Below are 19,271 nucleotides of genomic sequence, written 5' to 3'. Positions count from 1 at the left end.
AAGCCATCAAGGCCCTCAAACCGCGAGCCCCGGGCCCAGACGGATTCTCCCTGAGGTTCTATAAGATATTTAAGCTCCAGCTCATCCCCCACATGGTGGCTCTTTTCAACTCTTTCCAGGTTTCGGGTTCCGTAACCCCCACAATGCAAGAGTCGGTGACGATCCTCCTTCCTAAACCGGGGAAAGACCCGAGGGATCCGGCGTCATACAGGCCCATCGCCCTACTGAATATTGACGCCAACCTGTATTCGAAGATTTTGGCTAACCGCCTGGCACTTATTCTCCCGGAAATAATCCACCCCGACCAAACAGGCTTCATTCTTCATCGAGCAGCAGAGGACAACATCCGGCGGACTCTGAATCTGGTGGACATTGCCCACCGCAACTCCCAAGGCCTGGCCTTAATGGCCCTGGACGCAACCAAAGCCTTTGACAGAGTCGATTGGTCCTATCTGGAATGTACCCTGGAAGCATTTGGGTTCGGCCCGACAACCCGAGCCATGATCCTAGCGAACTACAAGCAGCCCAAAACCATCCTCAGGATCAATGGCGCCCACTCAGCCCCGATATCTCTGACCTGTGGGACAAGGCAGGGCTGCCCGCTGTCACCCCTGCTCTTCGCCCTCACGATGGAGCCCTTCGCCCAGAAGATCAGGCGGAATGAGTCCATCAAGGGACTTCAGGTGGGCCCGTCCCACCACAAAATTGCTCTCTACGCGGACGATGTACTACTGACACTCACAGAAGCCAGTACCTCAGCGAAGCACGCCCTGGCCGAAATAAAGGAATTGGGGGAGGTTACCGGCTTTACTGTTAACTTCGCCAAATCAGTGGCCCTGGGAATCGGCCTCCGCCCAGAGGAAAAAGAGGCGTTAACGGGTCTATGCCCGATCGAATGGCGGGACCACTCGATCCTCTACCTAGGAGTTTTCATCCCGGCGAACCCAAGGGAGACCTATCAGGCGAACTTTCCCAAACTGATCAGGGAGCTGGAGGGAGACCTGAAGCGCTGGACCACGCAAGAGATCTCACTAATGGGCCGGATTACAGCCGTCAAAATGAACTTGCTCCCTAGGTTCCTCTATGCCTGCTCGTCCCTATCGGTGCCTTTCCCGGCCCAGACCCTCCACCACTTACAGAGGAAGATATCGAAATTCATATGGAAAGGCAAAAAGGCCAGGATCCCCCACAAGACCCTGATTGGTAACGCCAGGCTAGGAGGCCTGGGGGTCCCGGACCTGCAGGCCTATAGCGCAGCGGCGCAACTATCACACATACACGCCTGGCAGTCGAGCACAGCCCGCCCCAGATGGGTGGAACTGGAGCAAGCCCAGTTTACGCTCCCCCTCCGGTTCCTCCCTCACATCCAACCCTCCCTCAGGGTGCGTTGGAAGGACGTCCTACTGACAACGAAGCAGACCCTAAGCTCCTGGGACTGGGCTCTAAAGCAGAAAGGAATCCCGAGGGGCCAGAGCCCCCTCTCGCCGATCTTCCACAATCCCAACTTCTCCCCGGGAACTCATCCCCGCAACTTCCAGAATTGGATAGACGGGGGCCTTGAAACCCTGGGGCAGATGTACTCGGAAAACAAACCCCGGACCTTCGAACAGTGCAAGGAGACATTTCGGCTTCAAGAGAGGGACAGATTCACGTACTGCCAGCTCCGCCACTGGTGTTCGCACCCCCGGACCCTCCAAGCGGCAACTCGCCCCCCGACTCCTCTGGAGCTAACTCTCGCGGATCTGCCGGTTAGAGGAAGAACTTCAGCCATATATAGACGCTTCTTGGGGGATTTCCTGGTGGCAAAAACCCGATGCATGGCCCAGTGGGAGGCGGACCTAGGCCACCCGATTGAGGACCAAACATGGGTGGACATATGGTCCCGCACCCACTCCTCCTCCACCTGCGTCACCAACAAAGAATGTGCATACAAACTCACCCTGCGTTGGTATTACCCCCCTCTCAGACTCCACCACATGAATCCACAAGTGGACCCCGCCTGTTGGAGAGGCTGCACTCAGCCAGGCTCCTACCTTCACATGTGGTGGACGTGCCCCAAGATCCAGCAATTCTGGACCAGGTGTCTCTCAACCATTGAACAAATCACCGGCTCCGCCCTCCCACTGGACCCTGAGACAATTCTGCTGGGGATCCCGGTCCCCGGAATCTACCCGCGCTCCGGCAACAGGGCTAAGCTCCTGACACAATGCCTCTTGGCGGGCAAGACAGTTCTGGCCCGTTTCTGGAAGTCGCAGGATGGCCCCTGCCTAGCCCACTGGTGGGGAAAACTGTGGGACATCTTGATAGCGGAAAAGGTCACCGCAGCGAGAGCAGGGACTCTGCACCGCTTCCAGAATGTATGGGCCCCAGTGCTGGACTATGATCAGCGATTTCCTGCAATGACGTTCAAACCAATCAACGCCCGTTGGGCCCTGAGGGACCGGGAGAGTACACACCAGGCGGGGTGATAGACTGAATCTCTGGCCTGGGAAAACCGGAATGATGGGGGGAAAAGGACACACAGCCAGAATCTTTCTTTTGCTATGTTATACTGCCATCCGATACTGTTTGTAACCTATACTGCCTTGCTATAAATAAACATTTTTTTAAAAAATCTTCTTGTTTCTGACTAGATAGTTCTTGGGGAATAAGCTCAGAGTTGTCTATATCCTCCAGTACCAAACTAGACAATATCGATGGGGTGGCAGCGGAAGGATTTTCTTTCCACTCCTTTGAAGATTTACATGGTAAAGGTGGGTCTTTTGTTTTTTATCCGTTTGGGCTATTTTATAGGTACAGGTTCCTGTTTGCTCTAGCACCTCAAAAGGCCCATGCCACTTTGAGACAAGTTAATTGTCAAATGTAGGTAACAGGACTAATACCTTCTGTCCTACTGAAAAAGATCTTCAATTGACTTTCTTGTCATAGGTGGACTTCTGTTGGGCTTGAGCTTTTTCCATGAGAGTGTGGACTAGACTCCGGACGAGTTTCATGTGTTCTCGCAACCCGGTAGCTGTCTGTGGGAGGGAATTAGGTACTTCTTCTCTTTCTTCCCAGGTCTCCCGGAGCATGTCTAAGACATCTCTTGGTTCTCTGCCATAGAGTAATTGAAAAGGAGAGAATCCAGTTGATGCCTGAAGGGTTTTTCTTACTGCAAATAGGGCCCATGGGATCATGCAATCCCAGTCCTTCCCATCCTCATCTACCAATTTTCACAAAATCATTTTAAGGGCCTTGTTAAATCTATCAATCCATCCATTTGGGGGTGGTAAACCGATGTTCTTAAGGTGGTACTGTGTAGTAATTGCTTGACTTTACCCATAAGTTTACTCATGAAGTTGGATCCCTGATCGTTAGAATTTCCTTCGGGAAAGCAACCCAAGGAAAAGAATGGTAGCAGGTGTTTTAAAATTTGCTGGGTTGTGTTGTTTCACATGGGGAAAGTTTCTGGGTACCGTGTAACGTAATCAACCATTATGAGAACACATATATTACCTAGAGGTTTCCAAAGGTCCAATGATATGCATCCCAATTCGGGAGAAAGGAACTTCTATTATCGGTAAGGGGTTTAGAGGGGCAGGTAACGGAATATGTGCGCTGGCTTTCTGGCATATTTCACACGTCTGAATGAAGTTCTTCATATCAGCATGGATACCTGGACAATATAATTTTCCACTGGTTTGGGCTTGGGTTTTAGATTGTCCTAAATGTCCCCCTGTCAAATAAGAATGTGCAATCTTTAGCACAATCGTGTGATGGGGTTTGTGTATTACTAACTGAGTATTACTTAGGCCTTCTTGGGAGGTTTCCTTTCTATATAATAATCCCTGTTTCAGGAAGAAAAGGGAGCCCCCTTTTCTTGTCCTTCTCCCTCAGGAATCACTTGTAAGAAAGCCTATGCAAGTGCTGGATCATTTTGCTCAGTGAAGGCTAGATCGAGATGGATGGTAGGTTCTTCTTCCCTCTTGGCCTCAGCGATAGGTGTTTCATCAGCCTCTCCAAAGCCTAAGCTACCTCCCTCAGTTTTCTCTGCTTCACTTTCTTCCTTAAAACGGGGGAAATAGAGCCTTCTCCATGATTCCATGTGTAATTTTGTCCCCACAGTGTATTTCAAATATAGTTTCACCATGGTTCTGTAGGAGAACCTTTATGTCTCCCCGGAAGTCGCGATCTATGTCGCCTGCCAGGACATCTAGACCGAACCTCCAGGCCATGCCCGATTTTGGGCCCAATCTTATATAACAATATAAGAGGAATCATCCCTCTTTTCCCTGGAGGGATAGTGGCATCTCTACTGCTACAAATATCAAAGCCTATGGATTCTCTTGTGGCGGTAGAGGGGTCTGGGGCTCTGTGACTACGTTTCTGGAATTTTAGGGTGCCCCAATTTGTCTCAATTGAGTGGTATCCCATTTCTGACACCATATGTAGGGGAGGCGTAGTATCGCAAGTATGACACTGGCATAATGGGTACAATTTGTAAAACGTTTATTGAAATGCTTGGGGTTGAAGAAACTTGTAGTCTGTCCTATAACTAAGATGGAGTAGTCTCGACCATCAAATTATAAATAATGCAGTCCTAGTGGAGTCTGCCAAATGAAAATGGCCTATGCTAACAAAACCTAATGCCTGCCCTATCTCTTGTACCAAAAAGTGAATAAAGGCGAAATGTATGCAAAAGGAAAAATCAGTGTTCAAATGAATAAATGTGGTTGAACCAACTCTCCTCCCCACGTTAGAGCTCACGAAGTAAGGCTGTCCCAGTAGGTATGATGACACACTCTGGCTCAGCTTCCAACACAAATACAGCTCTGGAACATGGATCGAGGCCTGTCTGGCCTTCCACGTTTAAGCCTCTTTTCTCGACTTCCAAAAACAATGATTCAACCGAAAAGTTCACAAAGGCCCCCCTCTGTCGGGCTCAGACCTTTCACCACATAGTTCTCGTAGGTCCCCCTTTGTCGGGCTCAGACCTCTCACGATAAAATTCAACACAAGCTTGCAAGGGGGATCTCCCTTCCCCAAGCCTACTTCACTTCGGGTCTCCCTCTATCGGGCTCGGACCACTTTTGGATGTCAAAGGCTTTCGAATGAGAGTGGCTTACTTTTCAGATCACTGCAGGACCACTTTGACTCAAAATGTATGGTTCAACTTTTACTTTCCCTTTTCTAGGAGTTAAACTTCCTCATATATTCTTGCTGTATATTAGCTTTGTCGCCTCAAATAATATACCTTTCACAGATACTTTCGAGTGGGCTACTTCCTTTCGCTGGACCACTGCGTTAATTAGTATCGCTGAACTCGCAGCCATCTTGTACTTCAAAGTTCATTCACAGGTTTGCCACTTCTCGCATCTCATTCACAAGTGTGCAGGCTTCACTTGTGATTAAATGTTGCTTTTTCAAACTTTAACACACACCGGTCTTTTAGGTCATTTGCCAACTCACTGGCTGTGTGCGTCTCTTCTTTGCTTTACAATTTCCACTTCACGAGTCAAGGTTAGTACCACAGGGGTGGCCTTGCCTCCCCAACTCTGCCGTTCACCCGCGACGGTCGCTGGCGTGCTTGAAACACAATGCAGTTTTCACTTGTGGGATCTGACCTTTTCCATGTGTCTCTCGCCTCCTGTCGGAGGCAATGGTCTACAGTAGGAAACTCTTGGGTTTTCCGATCCGCTGCTCTCGTCCCTTGGTCCATCGCTCTTCTCCAATAGGTTTGCCTTTTTCCCGGAAGTCTCCTGCTCATTCTCGTGTTCCGCCTTGCTCGGAGTGTATATTTAGGAGTTGCCTTTTATTCGTGTGAGGAGAGATAACTATTATCAGGTGCATGCACTTAGTGTAAAGTGCCTGACTTTGCCTGACCCGCTGAACCGGACATGTCCAGTACGATGGGAGAGAGTTAGTCTGGTTACTCTCAGTCACCCTTTTCCTCGGCCCAGTGTTTGTGTAAAAAGGGGGGTAGATGAACAAAAAAGGGGGGAATACCACGTCTCACCATTGGCTGTCACACCCCCACTCCCTGAAGACCCATCACCCAGGTGATCCTCCCGCACGGGTCCACCTTCAGGGTCAGGATCGAAAGGTGATGTCCATGCCCTGGCCACCTGAGAGAGAGATCCCCGGGGACTAGCGGGTGAGACACCATCTGGTTTCTCACACACCGCCAGAGGCATACATAGGCCTTAGTTCACAGTTACTGTCCCGAAAAGTGAGCTCCCGACTGCACCTCAGGTGCTGCAGAGGTTCAAGTTACGACCAACCATGAGAGTGGCTGAATATTTAAATGTTACTATCTTTCCATGTTCTCAGAATAACCTTAAAGTCAGATTGCTCACTGGGCTAGAAGGGAACCAATCCTCCCATCTGATAGAAACCCATGGCAAGGGAAACATGCAGCTATTCAAAGCGCTCAACCTTTTGTGTCCCCAGGGTGGGTGAAAATGTGTATGGGCATGCAAGAGGCTTGATGGGTGAGCAGAATGAATACATGGTGGGTGACACTGGCCAAAAGCATGTGAGTTGGGATGTAGGTAGGGGAGCTCCTCATACACGTTCACATGTTAATGTCACCTAATTTGTAACTATCTCTCACCAGAGAATGTTCAGAAGGAGTTGGATGCAGTCCTCGGAGAGTCCCAGATCATCCAGTACGAAGACCGGAAGAGACTTCCGTACACCAATGCCGTGATCCACGAGGTCCAGCGCTACAGCAACATTATATCCACTGGTGTTTTTAGGCAGGTTGTGAAGGAGACCTCACTTCAGGGGTTCCGCCTTCAGAAGGTACAGAAGCACTAGCATTGGGAGATTAATTGTGAAGTAGTCAGCATGTTTTGTCATCTAACAGGTTACAGGCATTCCAGTGTTGTAAGATAGTTAACTATCTGTGTCGAATAAGACACAATAGCAAAGTGATTCAGTGGGTGAACAACACTGCCATGGTTTGTTAACTAAGAGAGTATAGACTAACTATTGTTTTGAGATGATGTTTGACAGACACTGATTCTGGAACAATGTTTTAAGTGGTTTAGGTTGCAGGAAAGGAGGCTGACACAAAGGTGGCATAATTGGGCCTAATGACTTTTAAATTAGAAAGCAAGAGAAAACCCTCATTCCTAAGAAGGCTTTGCCTTCCTCAACCAAAGAACTAAGGTGATTCTCAGGATGTCTGTCAAAAGTGTCCACCGTCCTGTGTCAACAAAATCTTACTTCTGTCTCTTAAACTAGAAACTAAAGAATAAGGCAGTGCTGTTCTGGTCCCAGGAGAATGGTTCCCTTCTCCTAGGATATGATTAAAGTTCCACCAATGCTTCCTTGGTGGTCCAGGAGAATGCCTCCCTTCTGCTGTCATCCTCGCTAAGATAGCCTGGGGGAATGACTCCCTTCCCCGGGTCACAAAGTTCCCAAACAATGTCTTCTTGGTGGGCCAGGAGAATGCCTCCCTTCTATTTCCGTACAGTCTCAGATCACCCGGGGAATGACTCCCTTCCCTAGGCCTGTTGGACCTTACTCCCTTTCCGAGTTACCAGGAGAATGACTCCCTTGTCCTGGTAATTTTAGAACAGTCTCTTACAACCAGGGGGAATGACTCCCTTCCTTTGGTCTTCTCTTCACTAGGCTTCACACCTACAACACTCAGCTCTAAGTGTTAGGAGGGTCTGCAACCCTGGCTTCTTCTTTGGTTTGGCCCACATTGTTCACTTCCCTGCCAAGTACTGCCATGAGGAAAATGACTCGTATCACTCTCCTGGAATATGGTAAAGTCTGTTGCTTTATAAAGGGCATGATCTCCATCAGAATTCCTCTGTTTATGCAGGAAAACCACCACTAGCAACCGGGCAGTCAACTCAGACTCTAAATGGGTAAAAAGCCAATCTAATAATTTTTAGCATCTTACATGGCTTGTGTTTTAGGTGAATTTAGACGGTGCAGCGTGGATTCATTTAATAACTACCAACTTTCCAGAGTGCCCTAGATGCATTATTTTTCTGCATCTCCTAACACATTTTTGCTTCAATAAGGAGCATGTTTGCATACTAATAACGTAAAATTCAGGACAGAAAATAAACCTTTGTATAAAAGCAGTCTATTTTTTCCATCTGAAATATCGAGCCAAGGGTGAGGGGATAGCCATCATAAATACAGTGTTGTTAGAAATAATGGCCATCAGGAATAATGGGCCAGGAAAAAATATACTACAATATATATCGTGTAGCCCCATTACCCACATGAAACAAGGGCATCTAAAACCTAATAAAAGGAACAATTACACTTGAGAAAAATGAGCAATTAATTATCACTAATTTAAGCCATTCAATTTACTGAAACTCATCAGAATTGTAAACCAATGTTAACACACCTTTTACAAATATCTGTTTATTACATAGACAAAATAAATTATTAAATATATATTATTTATGGAACAATTGGCACATCTTACACTAATTCATACTTTTGGAAGGTTTCATTATGTACACTTTTCAAATACTAAGACCACATGGTGATAATGAATTAATCTAGCAGTCAATACATTGAAAATAGAACAATTCATTGTGAAATTATCAAATTGATAATAACCAAACATTCTGTACAAATGCTAATAAACTAAAAGACATAAAATACAAAATAATGATTTCTAGTAAACAATCAAATTATCTCATCTAGCTGATAAGCTAAAGGTCTGTTAAAGCTACAGTGCCAATACTCCCATCAAGCTAATAGTTTGATGGTCCAATTAAGTTGATGGTTGGCTAGTTATGAAGCCAGTCCCATATTACTTGGGTCCCGTCTTTGGCCTCACGCAACGGCAGATGCAGGACAAAATAATAAATGTGTGTAATAGGAGCTCATTTTTTCTATCTGAAATATTGAGCCATTGCAGAGGAAATAACCATCATAAATACATTGTCATCTGACCTAATAGCCATCAGGAATGCTGGGCTAGGATAGAAACAGTCAGCAAAAATGTTCTTTGCATAATAGACATATTCCTACTTAAAAGTACTACGCACTGAAGCTATAAGCCTATGAAAATTGCAAGAGAGGCAATTGCATATGACGCCTATGAGGACATCCTTGCAAAAATTTTACCAGACAAAAAATTGTTTTACTCAGTTGATAAAAATAGATTTTTTATTAGAAAATCTTAAAGAACAATTGATGAACAAAATACCTGCCTGACAAAGAAAATGGATTGTTTATTTTTCACAAGGGAAATACTGTAAGGGTCAGAAGTATGAGTCTGACAAAGTAGTATCATGTTTCTTATCAAAGACTTTTATTATAGAATAAAAGAAAAGGAAACACCTATCTTGGCCTATTTCTATGACGCATTGGCCTGGCTGAACTCTTTATTTTTTTAGTTGTTTATTGGCCAAACCAAAGTTGAAACTTTACAATCATAAACAGAGATAAAACAAAAGGTAAAAGAAGAAACGAAGAAACATTATCCAAATTAATAAAATACACATAAAATGCATTACTATACACTTACAAGTAAAAAAAAAAAACCTCACTATTGCAGTACATAAAACTCGGTAAGCACTGGATAAGCACCCTTTCCAAAATTGTTCATGGTTCATTCCCTTCAATTCAGCTAAATATTTCCCCAAAAAAGTCTGGCGTGGCATACACAGAGCTACACATTGCAAACACAGATGTTCCAGCGTTTCTATAAATCTAGTATCCAAGCAAAAGTGACAGTGAACCGCATCTTCACCGCCGGTCTTGAATGTTTGCTGCACCATTCTTGTCCCTAAAATGTTACATCTAAATTTAGCAAATCCACGTCTTATTTTAGGGGATTAACACATTTTCCGAATGGGTGCACGGGAGCCAAGTTTCTTGTGTTCATGTTGAAGGTGTGACATGCTCTTATGTCCATGAAATTCTATAGTCAAAAGACATCAGTCATATTCATACGTTTTTTTTTACTTTCCCCGGAGTCTGTTTTCAGTCCTCCATCACAAGCCCTCTCACTTCTAAGATATGTTAACATCTAAAACGAAAGAAAAAAATTGCATTCTCTTTCTTCAATTCCGCAATTAAGAGCAGGTCTTCATACAATGATTCATGACAAGGAACCAGTCATTTATGGAAGAAAGATAACCATTTCCACCTAACAACAGAACGAATACCACATGTGCCAAGGTCTAATAGGATTGCTGATGTTGGCACCGCATGAGGAATCCCCAAAACTCGACACCATATCCTACTTTCTAATCTCTGCGATATACATAGCAGCCATTCCGGATAGACCTCGACCCCATAAATTAGCTTCAGTATTACGGTTGTAATGTAGAAGTTCAAAAGAGCAATATAACAGTGTTTACAGTATTTATGTTTAATTACCTTCATCTGACTTATTAGTTGATCTTCACTGTGTCCTAAAAATATATTTTTCCTTTTCATGATGCCTTGAATAAAGAACCCCAAATAGATCATGTTTTTCACTCTACCCAGACATTTTCCTCGCATGTGCCACTCGTCTTTATTTGTTCCTAAAGATCATTCAAAGTGTTTTCATAGTGTTTACCTTCAAAAACATTTTTGCAACAAAGCTTGCAAAGGCATTTCATATTCTTTGCATCCCTACCTTTGGGTGTCAAACAGGAGAAAATCGTCTGCATATGTTATCCATCACGGTCTAAGGTGGCCCAATATTGGAGGTGCCATAGATGACCTTTCAATCTATTCTCCCACATCTGACACATAAATATTAAACAGACCCTTGCCTAAATCCATTGACAACCGGAATTGTATTAGTCATTGCCCATTACAATTCAACCTCACCCGCGCTTGGCATGAAGAATGGAGCTGAATAATCAATTTCAAGAAACCTGATGGAATTCTCCATGTATCTAATTTCCTCCACTGACACGATTCCAGGAACCCCTAAGGCTCAGGGAGGCACCTGGACTAAGAGACTGGCTGCCTGGCGCCAAAACAGGCCTTTGTATGCCTGTAGCCCCTTCCAAGATGGCCCCCAGGTTGAGCCAGGCATTGTTATTCAACATGGCCCTTAGAGGGCCGCAATGTATGTTTTCATGGTGGTCTAGTGGTTCTGGATGGGCCCAGGGCTATATAAACCCCGCCCTGGGCCACACCCAGTGCTTAGCGTTTTCTTCGGCTGCCGGTGTGACGCTTGCTTGTCACAGTCCGTTCTGTTCTGCACGTCGGATCAAGTTTGGAACTCCTGATCTGCACGACGTGTCAAGACATTGTGTTTCCAGAACTGCACTACGAGAGAAGCCAAAGACTTCACTAAGCGGGTCAAGATCTGCTACTTACCTGAACGCTGGTACTCTTCTGACTTCTTCTGCAACGCCGATCCGAAACGCCCGCTGGATTCCACCCGCGCCACGAAGTCAGCATCTTCTGCATCTGAAAAGAAAGAGATTTGGTAAGGGGCGGTCTAATCAAACAACCCCACCCGCCACCCGCGCATTGCCTTACCTGATCTGTATTCCAGCAGCAGTGCCCGCCATCATCCACACAGACCTCTTCCATCAACATACTAAGCCTGGGAAGAAAATAGAGAACAGAGTAAAAAATAGTGCAACAACAGGCACACTGACATTTTATCCACTGGCAAGTGGGAGGGTGCCTTTACACAACGGAAGGCGGCTTTGGGCCTGGGCTCCCATATAAGTAGTGGAGTAAGTGGTAAACTGCCACGCCTCAGTGAAGGAACTGGAGGTGAGTGTGCTGGGAAAAGCTAAAACACAGTAACAGAACTGAGCAGGACTGGTACTAGTCCAGTGAGGAAACTAGGCAGAAGCATCAATATAAGCAATAGACTAAGAATGGCTTTGGTGCAATACGCCTCTGAGGCGCAACTGATCCAGATCCTGAACCTCCAGATCACTCCTGCCCCTCTGACCTCTTGGTGAGTTCACCTGCAGCGAGCCGAGCGGAGGGAGAGGTTTTGGGCATCATCAGAAGGCGTTTACAGACCGGACCTGAGCTCGTCAACAGACCGGACCAGGCACTCCTGCAGGGCCCCAGAGGTAAGCGTTACAGAATGCTAAGTCCACGTAACTGCTCTGCCTGAGTGCCATGGCTTCAGAGGTTGACCGGTTGGCCCTCCTGCTGGGGGAATTAAGAGCCGAGGTTCATGCACCACGCTCAGAGACCAGTGCCGTAAGAAAGGAGCTGGTAGTGAATCGAGGTGGAACTGAAGAACTGGCAAGGCGCCTCACCAGTACTCGAGCAGGACAAACCCCATTGCCAGGCACGGCAGACGGAGAAGCCGCAGCAGCCCCTCAGCTACACGTGACCACTCCTGTTAACGTCCCTTTGGCTCCACTAGAAAGATTTATGGGTGATCCACTGAAGTATGGAGTATTCATGACACAGTGTCGGCTCCACTTTTTATGCCGACCAGGAGCGTTCCCGACGGATCAAACTAAAGTTGCCTTCATCCTATCCTACCTCGGGGGCATGCCGCTAGTTGGTCAGTTCTGTTGGTTGACCGTGATAATCCACTTCTGCACACTTTTGCACAGTTCCAGCATGAGATGGACAAACTCTTTTCCTGCCGTACCCGGGGACACGCTGTGGATGCGAATTGCTCGGTCTTCGACAAGGGTCTCAGGATCTTCTGGCTGATATTACCATGTTTAATCGCCTGGTGGCGGAAACCAACTGGCCAGAGGACAAGAGGACCACTTTGTTCTATCGAGGTCTACGAAACGAGTTGAAGGACGTTCTTGCACAGGTTGTGAACCCAGCAGATCGCTGTGCTGAGTACATAGACCTGGTAGTCCAGCTTGACCACCGCCTGCAAGAAAGGAGATCCGACCGAGCCCGTTTTGATAATCGTCCCTGTATGTCCATCCCCGGGATACACCCCGGACCACTGATAACGCGCCAGAACCAATGCAGCCGGGAAGCGTTTGAGGGCCACTGACCAAGGAGGAAAGGGAGCGCCACAGAAAACAACAACTATGTCTATACTGTGGCAAAGCGGGACATTTCTCAAAAGACTGCAGTAACAAGATAACTCAAAGGCCTTTGGGGGCTATAGAGGCCACAGCAGAGTCACAAGAGCCATCGGAAAACTACCAGGCTCGACAAGAGTAGAGACCAGCTTGTCGGGACAGGTAGAGACGTCAGCGGTCTCGCATGTAACAATACCAGTCATTCTCCTAAGCCCCGAACAGTCACAACGGATGAACACCCTGGAAGCGTATATCGAGTGCGGAGCGGTAGGTAACTACATGGACATCACCATGGCCCAACTGTTAGGGGTGCCTACCCAGAAAAGGGAAAAGGCTGATACCGTATTGTCCGTGGATGGAACTCAGTTGTCCTCTGGGCCGGTGACCCTATGTACTGGTACTGTTGTGATGCTATGCTATGACTGTCATTGGGAAAACATAATCTTCAACCTTATCAATGCTCCTCAATTCCAGTTAATCCTGGGAATGCCCTGGCTGGTACGTCACAATCCTGTCATAGATTGGCGCAAGCATACAGTGAGGTTTTCAACCGAATGTGCTCAAACCCGTTATTCGGCTTCAGTAACAACCCGAGAGGAGTCCACGTCAGCAGTACATCCAACAGCAACTGCCCTCAGGATCGTAGGGCATCTCCCTCCAGAGTATAGCGACTTTCAGGACGTTTTCCACAAGGTACAGGCCAACACATTACCACCTCACAGGCCCTACGACTGTCAAATAGACCTGATCCCTGGAGAACAACTTCCATGCAGTCGTATCTACGCCCTTACGGAAAAGGAAAACCAGCACCTACGCGAGTATCTGGACCAATATCGAGCCAATGGGTTCATTCGCCCTTCTAAATCACCGGTCTCCTCAGCTCTCTTCTTCGTCCCCAAGAAGGAAGGTGACCTGAGGACATGAATAGACTATAGAGGGCTCAATAGAATCACTGTAAATAACTGGTATCCTTTACCACTGATTCCAGTACTTCTAGACCAAGTAAAAGGGGCGAAGATCTACACGAAACTGGACCTGCGGGGGGCCTATCACTTGGTTCGCGTTAAAGCTGGAGACGAATGGAAGACAGCCTTCCGCACCAAGTTTGGGCTATTTGAGTACACTGTCATGCCCTTTGGGCTATGCAACGCTCCAGCAGCCTTCCAGTACTTTATGACAGATGTACTAAGAGAGAACTATTGGACATTTGCACTATGGTTTACTTAGACAACATCTGGATACATTCTGGAACCTACGAAGAACACGTACGTCATGTAAGCGCAGTTCTCGCTAAATTGCGTCAATACCATCTGTTTGCGAAACTTGAAAAATGCGCTTTTCACGTCACCACGGTGGAATTCCTTGGATACATACTTAGTCCTCAGGGCATCCAGATGGATACACGCAAGGTGGAAGCAATTTTGCAATGGCCATCGCCTACTTCAGTCAAGACGGTCCAGAGCTTCTTGGGCTTTGCAAACTTTTATAGGAGGTTCATCGCTGACTTTTCAGAAGTGGTCCATCCAATTACATCATTGCTCAGAAAAAAACGCATTTTTTAATGGACCAAAGAAGCCGAGAAGGCATTCCAGGAATTAAAAACACGATTCACCCCAGCACCAATACTTCGCCATCCAAATCCGGACCTCCCATTTCTGGTTGAGACGGACGCCTCCAATGTGGCAATGGGGGCGGTATTGTCCCAGAGAGATTCAGGTACCAACCACTTACATCCTGTGGCCTTTTGGTCACGAAAATGTAATCCTACTGAACTCAACTATGCAGTCACCGATAAAGAGCTCCTTGCCATAAAGGCAGCCTTCAAGAAGTGGCGACACCATCTTTTAGGAGCACGATATCCAGTCGCTGTGCTTACTGACCATCGCAACCTGCAATTTCTACGGACAGCCAGGGCGCAAACGCCACGACATTTGCGATGGGCTCAGTTCTTCTCGGAATACGATTTCACAGTTAGTTATCGTCCAGGAGTGAAAAATGGAAAAGCGGATGCGCTGTCACGAATCGGTTGGAATACCAAAAAGGAAAACGCTTATGCTTCCCCTCTTCCACAGCCCATCATACCTGAAGAGAAGCTCATTGGACTAATTAGCGACCATCAGACCACTCAGGAGACGCTGCATGAAAAGATCAAAGAAGCAATAACCCCAGTGCAATTACAAACATGGGTCGCACAGGGACCTCAACGCACTGCAGTTAAAAATTTGCCATATTGCCGAAAATGCCTCTATTTGCCGCACCACAAAATGCAAGAATTAATTATGGACACTTATCACAACGCTCTTACAGCAGGCCATCCTGGCATAGCCAAAACCATGGCAAAAATTCAGTGACATTTCTGGTGGCCAACTTGGCGGAAAGACATTGTGCAACATGTAAAGTCCTGCGATGTTTGTGCAAGAAACAAAGCATCCAGAATCAAGCCTCAAGGATTGCTTCACCCTTTGTCAATTCCACTGACTCCATGGCACACGATATCCTTAGATTTTATCACAGAGTTACCCTCCTGTGGAGGTTACAATACCCTACTGGTAGTGGTGGACCTCCTAACTAAAATGGCACACTTCATCGCTTTGAAAGGAATACCTAATGCGGGACAGTTAGCACAAACCTTCCTGACCAACATTGTCAGATCGCACGGATTCCCCTCTGTGGTAATCTCGGATCGGGGAAGCCAGTTTGTCTCCAAGTTTTGGAGGACTTACTGTGCTAAAGCTCAGATCGAGGTCTGTCTATCCACTAGTCACCATCCACAGACCGATGGACAGACCGAAAGGACAAATCAATCACTCGAACAGTATCTTCGGTGCATGGTTGCCCAAACAGAATCAGAACTGGAGGGAGTTACTATGGGCAGCTGAATATGTATATAACAACACGGTCCATAGTTCCACCGGCATATCACCTTTTTTTTTCCTGTATGGGCGGGATCCACAAACTTCAACTTTGAATCCACCAGAGGCTTTGGACCCGCCAGCCGTGAGCACCCTGCATACTAGCATTAAAGTAACCTTAAAAAAGGCTACACAAGCTCTCCAGGAAGCCAAAACAAACCAGAAACGCTTTTCAGACAGAAAAAGGATGCCTGAACCCCAGTACCAGATCGGAGACAAGGTTTGGCTGTCTACAAAGCATATACAGCTAAAGGGACCCAGGAAATTCCACCCAAAATACATCGGGCCATACTCGATAAAGAACATTGTTAATCCTGTTGCTATGGAACCGGATTTACCACCTATACTCCGTATACATCCAGTATTTCATGTCTCATTATTGAAACCGGTCCATCCAGGAACCCAAGACAGTCTTGAAAGGCCTCCACCTATAGTAGTGCAGGGAGAAGCTGAATACGAAGTCAGGAAAATCCTGGACTCTAAAATTGTCCGAAAGAAGCTTTATTACCTGGTGGACTGGAAGGGCTATGGGGTGCTGGATCGGACTTGGGAACCAGTGGAACATTTGCATGCACCCCGCCTAGTGGCGCGTTACCATAAGGAAAATCCGGAACGACCCAGCCCGGGGGTGACTCTCCTTGGGGGGGGCTTTGGAGGGGAGTGCTGTCACGATTCCAGGAACCCCTAAGGCTCAGGGAGGCACCTGGACTAAGAGACTGGCTGCCTGGCGCCAAAACAGGCTTTTGTATGCCTGTAGCCCCTTCCAAGATGGCCCCCAGGTTGAACCAGGCAGTGTTATTTAACATGCCCCCTAGAGGGCCGCAATGTATGTTTCCATGGTGGTCTAGTTGTTCTGGATGGGCCCAGGGCTATATAAACCCCGCCCTGGGCCACACCCAGTGCTTAGCGTTTTCTTCGGCTGTCGGTGTGACACTTGCTTGTCACAGTCCGTTCTGTTCTGCACGTCGGATCAAGTTTGGAACTCCTGATCAGCACAACGTGTCAAAACATCGTGTTTCCAGAACTGCATTACGTAAGAAGCCAAAGACTTCACTACGTGGGTCAAGATCTGCTACTTACCCGAACGCTGGTACTCTTCTGACTTCTTCTGCAACGCCCGATCCGAAACGCCCGCTGGATTCCACCCGCGCCACTAAGTCAGCATCTTCTGCATATGAAAAGAAAGACATTTGGTAAGTGTCGGTCAAATCAAACAACCCCACCCGCCACCCGCGCATTGCCTTACCTGAACTGTATTCCAGCAGCAGTGCCCGTCATCATCCACACCAACCTCTTCCATCAGCATACTAAGCCTGGGAAGAAAATAGAGAACAGAGTAAAAACAGTGCAACAACAGGCACACAGACATTTTATCCACTGGCTAGTGGGAGGGTGCCTTTACACAACGGAAGGCGGCTTGGGGGTCGCAGCAGGCCTGGGCTCCCATATAACTAGTGAAGTAACTGCTAAACCGCCACGCCTCAGTGAAGGAACTGGAGGCGAGTGTGCTGGGAAAAGCTAAAACACAGTAACAGAACTGAGCAGGACTGGTACTAGTCCAGTGAGGAAACTGGGCAGAAGCATCAGTATAAGCAAGTGAATAAGAGTGCCTTTGGTGCAATACACCTCTGAGGCGCAACTGATCCAGATCCTGAACCTCCAGATCACTCCTGCGCCTCTGACTGCTGGGTGAGTTCACCTGCAGCGAGCAGAGCGGAGGGAGAGGTTTTGGGCATCATCAGAAGGCGTTTACAGACCGGACCTGAGCTCGTCGACAGACCGGACCAGGCACTCCTGCAGGGCCCCAGAGGTAAGCGTTACATCCACAAATGATTTCGGCTTATAGAATCAAAGGCTGCACTAAGGTCAATGGAGGTCACATGAATCCTTCTACATTTTCCTACTTGTACTTGCTCTTGCAGGCAGTTAAGTACAAACCATTCAAGGACGTTGCATGCCTTTCTGTAAAACCTGTCTGCCACTTTTGAAGCCTCCCCGCTCCTTACGCCCAGGCATTCAATTGTGACAAAACCATGGTAGTAAAGATTTTATTGTCAGTGTTGTAAGGAACTCATGGTGGCAACAGTAAAGACAGACGGTTTGGACCTATTTGACCTAAAACATTTGACCTAATCACATTTGCTCACATTTATTTGACCTTTATTTTGGTCTAAAATGCAGGGGGAAACCCCCTGCAACCCACCGCTTCCACTCAACCTAATCGATACCTTCCCACATATATACTTAATTAAATCTGACTGAAAAAAAGGTTAAACAAAGTCGATTTAATGTTTTAGGTGAAATGTTTTTAGGTAAATTCTGCTAATACCAAGACAAACACAAGTGATCACAGTTCAAGTGTGTTTATTGAACTATAGACGCAGGGTCGAAAAACACCTAACCTAAACCTAAATCTAAGGTGGGAGCAAACGTCGGCCATCAAATGAAAGATGAGGCAGTCTGAGTGGCGTGTCAAAATAAAAGGCCCTATACTTAGAAAAACCTATTGTCAATTCCTTACAACTAATTACAGAAAGAGTATGGGAAAGGGTATCAAAATAACGGAAACAGTGTTCAAATAATAAGTCAGGATGCGATTGCCTTAAGGTCTCCCTTCCCCACATTTTTAGCACAGGACAAGGTGGGACTTTGGAGCACAGCACACACTCAAGCTTTCTCAGCACAAGCCGACAGTTCTGTTCCAGCTATCAGGTTCTTTGATGGTAAAGTCTTGTTTTCAACAAAAATCTTTTTCCCTTGAGGGCCTGATGTATTCCACGACAAACAAACACAAAGTTCTGCTTAACGTTTACTTTGGGTGATGGCGTCACCCCTGGGTCCCCCTCTTCTGGGTGCAAACCACTCAGTAATTGTATTCAACAAATTCACAAGACAGTTTCCTTCTCAGTTAACTTTGGGTGATAGTTTTCCACCCGTGGATCTCCCTCGGCCGGGCTTGGATGCCAAATGACAAGGGGGCACTTCCCTTGTCTTGCACTACCTCTTACTTTCACAAATCTTAATGCCTTTTTAAACAGGCTTTCGCCTTTGACCCTCGTTGTCGTTTCCCTTTGCCGGCTTCACTCTCACCAACGTTTCCCATATACAGTTCATGTATTACCTTTTCACCATGCATGATTCACTTCCCTTATCTTTCGCAGTACAGAGGATTTTACAAGACCCCTGTATGACCACTTTGATCTCTTTTTGCCTCTTCCCAAGGGCGTCTGTTTACGGTAGTCTTTCTACCATCGGGCAATCACCCATAGTTTCCTGCCTGAGCACCCACATGGTGCCAGGCTTCTCTGATTCTGGTTTTCCCCGTATTTAGCTTCTCAAATTTCAAATTAGCCGTTGGCTACTTTTCATCCAACACAGTTTGGTTTCTTATCAATTCTCCACTCAACTCACTGGCTGC

The 19,271-nt window shown here is 46.8% G+C and overlaps 1 protein-coding gene across 1 annotated transcript in view; it reads left to right on the top strand.

Annotated features, from left to right (window-relative positions):
* LOC138491960 (cytochrome P450 2J4-like) overlaps positions 1 to 19,271 on the top strand; it is a 169,796-nt gene that overhangs the window by 107,237 nt on the left and 43,288 nt on the right. Inside the window, exon 7 of the mRNA XM_069618847.1 lies at positions 6,596 to 6,783. Coding sequence (XP_069474948.1) covers positions 6,596 to 6,783 — 188 coding nt within the window. The remainder of the gene's footprint in view (positions 1 to 6,595; positions 6,784 to 19,271) is intronic.

Source organism: Ambystoma mexicanum, chromosome 10, assembly GCF_040938575.1.
Source record: "Ambystoma mexicanum isolate Mex_15411 chromosome 10, UKY_AmexF1_1, whole genome shotgun sequence".
In the NCBI taxonomy this organism is placed as follows: domain Eukaryota; kingdom Metazoa; phylum Chordata; class Amphibia; order Caudata; family Ambystomatidae; genus Ambystoma; species Ambystoma mexicanum.
This window is presented reverse-complemented; position numbering and strand designations above follow the sequence as displayed.